General features: G+C 35.8%; 1 protein-coding gene across 1 annotated transcript; it reads left to right on the top strand.

Annotated features, from left to right (window-relative positions):
- Window positions 1-1,144: 1,144 nt before the first annotated feature.
- LOC141833723 (transcription factor MYB15-like) lies at window positions 1,145-2,393 on the top strand. The gene is made up of 3 exons (XM_074721217.1): window positions 1,145-1,315; window positions 1,429-1,558; window positions 1,649-2,393. The coding sequence occupies exons 1-3, from the start codon at window positions 1,183-1,185 to the stop codon at window positions 2,229-2,231; spliced, it is 846 nt and encodes a 281-aa protein (XP_074577318.1). The 5' UTR covers window positions 1,145-1,182; the 3' UTR covers window positions 2,232-2,393.
- The last annotated feature ends 8,344 nt before the right edge of the window (window positions 2,394-10,737 follow it).

Genomic DNA, 10,737 nt, shown 5'->3' with positions numbered 1-10,737 from the left:
TCTCAGTTAGTCTCATTGACTATCTCTGGGGTGATCGGTCTGGCCCCACGGAAGTTTTCCACCGGCCACCAGGGTAAATCGGAAAGTGCACGTAGCGACCAGCTCAGACGCCCAACATCCTTTGTTTGCGCTCCCCGCCCCATATAATGTGTCTTTTAATCAATACAATCATGTATATATATAAATTAATTAATTAATTAATCAATGCTGCGTGAAATATTATTAATTAATTAATCAAAAATTATATATATATTAATTAATCAAATTAATATTGCAGCCGTACTAATTGATTAATCTTTTCCATTAATCAATATATATATCTAGTAATTAATTCTCTTTTATTGATTAATTCTTGTACAATCAAATTTTAAAAATTACGTTTGATTTCACACTGATTCCACATGGATTAATATTCATGCGTATTCGAATTAATATTCGTGTATTTATGTCTATTAATCTAGATCATGTATGCGTCAAAATTTCTATTTGATCATATTGAATCAATCCTTCATTATATATTAATTTTTCATTCGTTCAAAAAATTAATTTACGATAGTTTACTCATTTCTTCAACAAAAAAATAGAATCTGTCATCTAGCGGTCTCACACGGTCAGTTTTATGACCTGTGAGGAGGTAAATTGTGAAATAACCACGACGGAGGAAAGCATTATTACGATAGTCTACTCACGAAATATATAGTCGTTGCATCCCTAATCAATTTGGTTACGGAAATTAATTTTTCAATAGCCACTTCTATTTCGGACAGAGAATAACTTCAAATCCAATAGGCTAGGGGATACGAAACTCTAATTTTGTCACTTCGAATTCAAGAATGGACGATATATGTGAACATTATATTGGTTTACGATGGTTTACTTATGAAATAGTCATTCTGTCCCTCTTCAATGTATTGAGTAATTTTTCAACATCCAATAGGCGATGTCGACTAGGACCATAATTCTCAGTCAACCAAGAGAGTGATGATCGATGACGGCTTGCAAGTGACATATATAATTTTGTCTATAGGAAGCTGCCATGATAGTTCCCTAATTGGCTGGTCATTTCCCTCACGTTGCCAATTGTGCTGTATAAATAAATCTCCCTATATATGCATACAGCTGCCACTGCACAGAGAGGAAGGAAACCAAGGAGGAAGAAGGTCGATAGGATAGGCCGAGAAGATGGTGAGAGCTCCTTGCTGCCAGAAGATAGGCCTCAACAGGGGGCCATGGACAGCCGAAGAAGACCAAATCTTAGTGAATCACATTGGCAGCTTTGGCCATGGCAATTGGCGTGCTCTGCCTAAACAAGCCGGTGAGTAGTAGTATATATCGAAATATATATCGCAATTCATCTATATGCATGCATGTGTGTGTGTGAACTAGCTACTTAATTACTCTGTGCATTCAATTTGCTTGCTCGATCAGGCTTGTTAAGGTGCGGAAAGAGCTGTAGGCTCCGGTGGATGAACTACCTGCGGCCCGATATAAAGCGAGGAAACTTCACCAGGGAAGAAGAGGAGACCATCATCCGATTGCACGGGGAGCTTGGCAATAGGTACGATCGAGTTTGCCAAAGTAGTAGTACTGAGAATATATATATTATATTCTCTCTCGAAGTATTCTTATGCAATTGGTCTTGATATAGGTGGTCCGATATCGCTAAGAATCTACCGGGGAGAACCGATAACGAGATAAAGAACGTGTGGCACACCAACTTGAAGAGGCGTCTCATGGACCCAAACATGCCGTTAAAGAGACCAAAGAAGATCAAGAAGCAAAAGAAAGAGAGCTCGAGGCCACTTGATCGGTCCAACAGTGGCTTCTCTGCTTCGTGTCTCACTGATTCGTCGACAATGACTGTGGAGACTAGCCTTGGCGATCGCATCGGCAGCAAATTGGAGGATGAGTTCAATGTAGAGTCAGATTTATCAATGGATTTTACAACACTGGAAACCTCTATAGAGCGATCGAATAGCGACTTCTCTGATTTATCGACGGTCAATACAGAGATTAGCACTTGCAATTATGTTTGTGGCGAAGAGGGAGAGATCGAGAGGCTTTGGCCGGAGACATTGTCCATGGCTTTTACAACAGTAGAAATCCCTATGAGTCCAAGTCACTACTTCAACCTATTCGACAGCCACGATGATATAGACTTTTGGCGAGCGATCTGCATGGACACCGAAAGAGATTTGCAAGGAGTCTCACAAAACCACCAGATACTTTGATCTACAAATGAGAGTTCTATGGAGCCGGATTCTATGTTTCTTTACAAGATACTACATTTCGATCGACTACTCAATTTCTTTGGCTGTAGAGCTCGCAATACATTATACATGTATATCTTTGTTTAGGTATATAAGATTTTTTTCCACTATATTGGGTGTGCTATGTGCTATTTTCCATCTGTAGTAGGAGTGACAAAGTTAAGTACTCTTCTTTACTAACTCATTATTATTAACCAAACAATTATTCGTAGTCATAGAAGAAATTTTATTATAATAACATGGAGAGACAAATCCAAGCAAGGGTTGTCCTGAGCTATAACCAAGTCTAACTCGAATTCCTAAATTTGTCCTTGATTGCCTCCCCAATCTTTGTCGGCCAAGATACCTAAGGGTGGTTAGATAATTTTTTTCCCTCTGAATTTCTGAAGTTTCCGTTGGTTTTGCATCGCAAAAAAAAGTTAAAAATAAAATGGATGATCTATATTTTTCTACACTTATCACTTTAGTTGCTTTAGATTAGAGACGAATTCAGACAAGGATTTAATTCTTAGATTCATCTTTGATCACACGGATATCATTGAATTTTGATAGTTTTATCATCGCCATAGATGACTTAAAAGGCGGCATATTCTTTCCATCCTTCTTTGATCCACCAATCATTGTCGATCTTTTATTTTCTTAGACACAGATATCATAGAACTATGATAGTTAATTATAGTCCCCGGGGTCATGGTGCCGCAGTAGGACATCCAAGTTGTCACCCAGGTACCCGCGGTTCGATCCCCAGCTACGGCGTATTTGCAGGAATTTTTCTTCAAATGAGGATCGCAATCAAAGGACGCTGGGCATCTGGGTTGGTCGCTACGTGCGCTTCCCGATTTACCCTGGTGGCCGATGGGAAACTTCCATGGGACCGGATCAGTCACCCTCAGGGATTGAGTCAATGCGACTGTCATTATCAATCTTTCCATCTTTCCTTGATCTATCAGTCATTATCGATCTTTTCTTTTCTTACGAATCACTAATGTTGCCTCCTCCCTTCCTCAAGTTTTACTACCTCCCATTTTTGAATTTTCGCCATTATCTCATCCGTTAATTAAATTGAAAATGTAAAAAACTATAATTTAGAGACGTGAGGCTAAAGAAATCGAATCAAGAGGCCAAAAAAGTAGAAAGAAAGATTTAGAAATGAACGCAACATTAATGAGAATCTTTTTCGCATTAAAAGAAGAAGAAGACTATAAAAGAAAATCTTTGTCAAAGTTAATTTTTCGCATGCATTGATTTAATTTTGTTCATTAGTAATAGCAAAACCAGTTTCATGTGGACTCAGTGCGTCATTGACTGCGTGAGTCCAAGTCAAATTTGCACGAACTGACTAGTCAATAATTAATCGATCCCCACACCATGTGTTTTTTGTTTTTTTGTCTTTCATTTTCTTCAAACAATAAATTATAGATGACATTTTAATTGAATTATTATTTAAATATAAGAGTGCTTGTCAAATTGATAAAAGTATCTTAATCCAACAATACATGATTTTGATCAAACTAAAATAATTTTATTATGATTAATTATGAAACCAGGACATTTCGACGTACCCAGGGGCGGCTCAAGTTCACGGAGGGCCCTAGGCGAAATTTTTTTTAAAATGATTGTTATTATTTTAAAAAATTTTCTCTCACCCTTTTTTATTCGGACTTGAGACCGACAATGGTGGGTTTAAAATTTTTTTAAAATAAATTAAAATTTTAATTTTAAAAATAAATTTTTTATATAAAATTAAATTTTCTTGCTTTTTTAGATGCAAAATTATTAATTAAATTTTCATATTCAAGTTTTAATAATAAATTTTTTTCAATTGATAGCATTGCTAAATAAATATTTATTTACTCTAATAATGAACTATCTACTAACAATTAATAATAGAACAGAAATAAATATTTATTTACTCTAATAATGAACTATCTACTAACAATTAATAATAGAACAGAAATAAATATTTATTTACTCTAATAATGAACTGTCTACTAACAATTAATAATAGAACAGAAATAAATATTTACTTTAATAATGAACTATCTACTAACAATTAAAAATAAACAGAAATAATTTACCTTGGTAGTCCGTCAAACGATCCACTGCCCTCGAACGATTCGTCAAAAGACTCGTAGAACAGCTGGATCAAACACAAAAAATTACTATCTAAAAGCTAAATCTCAACAACAATAATATTGAAAAAAGTAAAAGAAACTACCGGATCGGCTTGACTGTTTGAGTAAACAGCAATCAGACCAACTGTAAACAGCAATCCGAAGAAGACGACCACAGACCACTCGACCAGAGGGGCGAGGCCCTCTCGGTTTCGCCGGCGAGGAAGACGGTCGAAGATTGAAGAAGAGGGCCACTGGCCAGAGGGCTGAAGGGCGAGCGGCGGCCGGCGAGCCTCGCAGTTTCGCCGGCGAGGAAGACGGCCAGAGGGGCGAGCTTGAAGCCTCGCGGAGTCGTGGTTTCACCGGCGAGGAACGGAGGAAGACGGCCAGAGGGGCGAGGCGGCGAGCCTCGCGGTTTCGCCGGCGAGGAAGACGGCCAGAGGGGCGAGCGGCGAGCCTCGAGGTTTCGCCGGTGTCGGCGAGGAAAACCGTCGAAGAAGGCTAGAAGAGGGCTCGTCGAACAGACCGGACGGAGGTGCTCCGTGCTGTCTTGCGCCTCAGGGGCCCTCGCGTCGAAGAAGAGGTTTCGCCGGCGTCGGCGAGGAAAACCCTCAGGGAAGATCGCGTCGGCAGACGGCAGGAGATGAAGAGTCGAACGGCTGTCGCGAGATCGGCGTTGAGAGAACGGGAGAACTCGTCGAACGAGGAGAAGGAGAACGCGTCGAATTGAGGAGAGGGGAGATAAAGGGGATATCGGTATCGGGACGCAGCAAGATTTGATTGGATTTTAACCATTTATTATTTATTATCCCTAAATAATTTAAATTTTTTTGGGCCCCTTTTAATCCTGGGCCCTAGGCATAGGCCTTACCCGCCTATGCCTAAAGTCGGGCCTGGACGTACCATCAATACATTTACAATATCTGCTTCACCACATGAACATGAACGTGATAATCACCATTCTCCTTCTTCTCAAAGAAAAGAAAGCCTGTGTGATCTGAGTTGGCAGTTTCTGGCTTCTGGTCCTCACTGATCGACTGCCTCTTGATTATTTGATGGGCAAGCTTCTGCTGACAGCAAAGGGCATCAGCTCGGCCTCGTCGAACAATGAGAAATTGATTCCTGTCCCACGTGCAATAATTACTGTGATGGTTAACGAGTTTTACACATGTAAATTCATATCCAATAACACAAATTCTCAATAATTATTAATTAGATAACTTAATGGATTTGTTTCTTAATGGCATAAATCTGTGTGTCATAAATACATGTATGCTCATCAAATAGCGAGATAAAATTCAACAATCTTTCACTTGAGTTACATGTGATTTATATACAATACACGAATGCTCCTTAATTGACGTCAACAATAATGTCAAACTTTATAAGTAAAGAATACCTCTAAAAAAATAATTTAGTCTATTAACTTTATATGACCTTTCTTCTTACAAAAGAAATAAGGAGATTCTTTATCTTATTTCTTTTGCTCTTTATGATCATGACCCCCAGAATATGCAATTGCTTATCTTTACCTTTAACATTAGTTCTTCTTCGCTTCATACTTGAATCTTGAGAAGTTGATGTAAAGGGAGCACTCTAAGATGTCTCACACATCAGTCTCTCCTCTTTTGCACACATTGAACAATAAGCTCATTTAATGTCTATTATTCCTTTTTAGTAATATAAGAAATCTTAAAAGGAGAAAATTGTGTAGGTAGAGACATCAAGACAAAGTACACCAACATACTCTCAAACATTTCGTATTTTAATGTCTTTAGTCTTGTAGCGAGATGAGACATCTCCATAATATACTCCCTTATGCTTCCCTTTCTATTATACCACATTGAGACAAGCTAGCTTTTATAATACTGTAGTCGTCTTGACCTTTTCATTTAAGGTGAAACGGTTTGCAAGTTGTTCTAGGAAAATTCTAACATCCTCCCCTTCAATTATTGAGCCTTTAATTGATTCCAAAATTGAAAGCTTCATGATGCTTAGACGCATGCAATTTGATTGCTCATACTTTTCAAATTCAACTCTCTGTTCTGCAGTGCTAGCACTGATTAAGGGTATGGGGCGAGCGTGCCTTCATAAATAGTCTAAGTCCATGCAACCCAATACTATAATAACGTATTCTTTCCATTGGACAATTTGATTCAGTAAGTGTAGGGATGTTATTAATGTTGTCACTTGTCAGTTACTGATTGCACTGAATGAGAAGAGAGGAAACACTGTAAACTCATGTTAAAGCCAAGAATATAGATAGATAAATATAGGTGTATATAATATAAAATATACATATGAATGAGCTCTTAATGAGATATCAAATACAATATTACATTCCATCTTTAGACTAGAATGCAATTTGTTAGCGATACTCTATCTATAACTCAACTTTAGTTGACCATATAATGTGTTTTCCTTTGAACCAACACGTTAGATAGATAATTGACACTTCATATGAGCTATTTGTTTGAGACTATAGCTCACAATGACTTTAATCAGCCACATGATATGTCTTTTTTTAAGTCAACATATTATGCGCATGATTTAAACAAAATTTGTTCCTTAAACATATATTCGACCTAAAAATATATTTTTTTAGGTCATTTACTTTTAATATAGATATACATCTATCGACACAAAATGTACTAAACCTTCCCAAGGTGTCTTTTTTTGAAGTGACACATCAATTCAATTTAGTAACACGTGTGTAAATAGACATAAGAAAACCTTAAGAGACTTGATCGAAAAGAAATAATTGGCAGATAAACTTTAAATGCACAAATATGATTTTAACAACCGATTGTTACTTAATGGCAATCGACTAACAATAAACAATCGAATACCGCATTCTATTAAAAGTCATATCGTGTTCAACCTCAAGATCATCAATCGATTATTGTAAATCAACAATCGACTGATGGCTGTAGTCAAACAAGCTAGTCGGTTAAAAATCGTTCTGTGCTCGACTTCAAGGTCATCAATCAGTTATAAAACAATAGTTGACTGATGCAAGCAGTCGAACTGACCAATCAAGTAAAATTCATTTTGTGCTCGACTTCAAAGCTAACAATCAATTAATATAAAACAGCAGTCAACTAATACAAGCAGTCGAATCGGCCAATCGAGAAAAACTCGTTCTGTGCTCAACTTCAAGGCTAATGGTCGATTGCTGTAAAATAATAGTCGAGTGATGCAAGTAATCGAACCAATCAATTGAGTAAAAAATTATTCTGTTAGCCAATTCTAGAGCATCCATCGATTGTCTACTTCATCAGTCGACTAATCATTGGTACCACGTTTTCTAAGATGAAATGTGGCATTTTTCCCAACAAATCATGATGGTTTTGGGAACTGCCACTGTTCTTCGTGATTTGGTATCATGAAGAACTTAAACCCTAGGTTTTCTTATACCAAAACTTGACGATCAAGAATCCTTTTACGTCAGTAGATCAAAATCTAGCATAAACATTGAATTGATGAAAACCCCTAACTTTATCGATATAATGTTGATGAAATAGTTGTGGCTCTGACCACTTGATGGAAAAGGTTTTCTAACAAGAATTACAAACCTTATGAATTCAATAAAATAGAAAACATGCAAGATCTAGTTACATCGATATTATAGCGGCAATTTAATAAACGAAAATGATGATGGCCAAAATAAATATGACCTAAATGCAGTGGAATAGTCATCGTCTCTGCATCGTTGACGCCGGACGAGATAGCGATTATCCTACAGAGAATATTAATTCCATTAATTGACTGCAAACATCGAAAATCAATTGTCTAAAACCTATTGATTCAAAAGAATACTAGAAGATAAAAAAATAAATGACACTATCGAAAATATTATTAAACCAAAATCCTCTCCCTAAACATTAACTAATAAGAGCTTATACAGACCCAAAACTCTAACTTGTAAAAGAAAGAAAAAATTCAAATAGAAAGAAAAATTTCTTAACGGACTTGAAATCCTAAAAATCCTAAACGAACTTAAAATCCTAAATTATAAAAAATAAAACTTTTCAAAACTACTTTAAATACCAAAAACTTTAAAAATTTCTAAAAATAAAAATTATGAAAAATAGTAATAAAAATATTTGGATCCTCCTGTATCAATCTCCCCAAGTTGAAAAAAATGCGTCCTCAAATTTAAAGTAATGTCAGGTAATGTCTAAGAGGAAGATCCTCTGACATCAATTCGGTAGAATTCACCATCATCTCTATTATCATTGCATCCACTTGTTATATCTTGAAATAAATAAAAAGGTCTTAGTTAAAAAAAAATTTTAAAAACTTGTTGGACCTTTATGCAAAAATGCAAATAAAGGATCTTTAAAACCTCTCTAACTCCAAAACCCTAATCCACCCTCAAACTCTTCATGCCGCCGCCGCCGTCCTTGCTCCGGGTCATCGTCGTCGTCACCGTCACATGACGTCGTTGTCGTCGCACGTCATCGCAGCCGCCGCACATCATCACAGCACTGCCAAATTTAATTTAGGAGGAGGTTCTTGCTTGATCTCTTTCAATTTCCTTTCATGCATGATCAAATCATTGGATCCTCTTTTGCTTGATCTTTTATTGATTTAAAACTCAACCACATCTAAGAATTCCTTAGCTTTGTTTGATTGCTAGTTTCGCTCAGAATATATGATATAAATCAAGTATAGGTAGTATATAAAATACTATCAATTTTATTTGGATTGTCATACATGGGAAATAAAATTCATTTATTTGCGGTTGTTCTTATTAAAAGGTTATCTCATTTACAAGGTATTATATAAGTCATCGTAAGGATACTTCCTTATGATAATAAATAAACAAAAGAAATTCATTCTATTAGCAAATATTAATAGATGATATGATTCTTTTGTTATCCATAGAGTTGATTTTATCATGCATGTTGCTTGCCTTTTCTTATGGTACTATGGTTTTCTTTTTAAGAATTAATAATGAAAAAAAGGGATAATCTGAATGAATTATGATGAGAAAATAAGAGAGGATGAATATAATTAATAAATTACATTCCTACAGTTCTTATAACTGAAATAAGTAATATATAAGAGAATTTTGGCTCAACGCTCATAGGAAGTATATGACTTCTCAACCAAGTTAATCGAGAAGTGAATATATCTCTCGTGTCATGGAACTCGGTTAATTGTTATAAAAGATATGAGATTAATTATATCAGAGTAATGAGAAAAATAACTCTATAAATAGAGAACTCTTTACTCCGAAATTCGAAAGAGCTTTCGAATCTTTTTGCTTGTGCCTAAACTTCGAACAAATTGAGATAAAATTTTTCTCATAGGGTGGATTGTAGGTCGTTCACCATATTCTTATGTGAGACATCTTACGGGATGGATTGAAGGTCGTTCATCCTATTTTTATGTGAGACACTTTTCGGATGGATTGCAGGTCATTCATCATATATATGTGTGTGTGTGTGTGTTTGTATATGTGCATTCACATGATATATTTCATATTGGGTGGATTGCGGGTCGTTATAATATGAACATACGATACATCTTTTTCGGATGGATTGCAGGTCGTTCAGCCGATTTATGCATGTATATGTGCATACATACAATGTTTTTCATTACGAATGGATTGTAGGTCGTTTACTCTTATATATGATGCATCCTTCTCAAATAGGCTGCAGGTTGCTCACCTTGAGATTTTCATTTATACATGATGTGTTCATATTAGGTGGAATGCAGGTCATTCATCATTACTTATACAACATATCCTTGTTGAGGATGTTATATGTGGTTCATCCACTCAACAGGCTATGCTGAGTGATAGATAAAATAAGACTATAATGTGTGTAATGTTGAAAAATGAAAAAGTAAGGAGAACTGATGAATATAATTAAAAAGGCAATAAAAGATGAATGTTAAAGAATAATTGTACATATGTGATGTGTTTGTATTAGGTGGAAGGCAAGTTGTTCACCTTTTCCTAAACGACACATTCTAGATGAGTAGATTATACGTCGGTTACCCATTCAAGAAATCATATTGAGTGATCGAATAAAATAAGACAATAATGGAAACAGATGATATTAATTAAAAAAAGAAAGAAAAGACGAATAACATGGAAATTATAAAAGATATATGATGTTGTTGATCTTTTTATTAATATTTTCATATACATCTTTCGTATCTCCACTGTGCACTTTGTGTTCACTCTCCCTTTTCTTTGACTCCAGGTTAATTGTTGAGATATATACATAACGCTAAGGGAATTATTCCAGAGGCATGCATATAGTCAGGTTATTTAGTTTTATTCTGTATTTTGCTCTGACATTATTACAGTTCATGTGCGATGAGCAGAAGTTAGCGTT

The sequence above is a fragment of the Curcuma longa genome, chromosome 8 (genome assembly GCF_044706935.1).
Source record: "Curcuma longa cultivar G26 ecotype Majalengka, Jawa Barat chromosome 8, ITB_CL_G26_1.1, whole genome shotgun sequence".
Classification (NCBI taxonomy): domain Eukaryota; kingdom Viridiplantae; phylum Streptophyta; class Magnoliopsida; order Zingiberales; family Zingiberaceae; genus Curcuma; species Curcuma longa.
The sequence above is the reverse complement of the archived record's forward strand: the minus strand, read 5'-3'. Positions and strand labels throughout refer to the sequence as shown.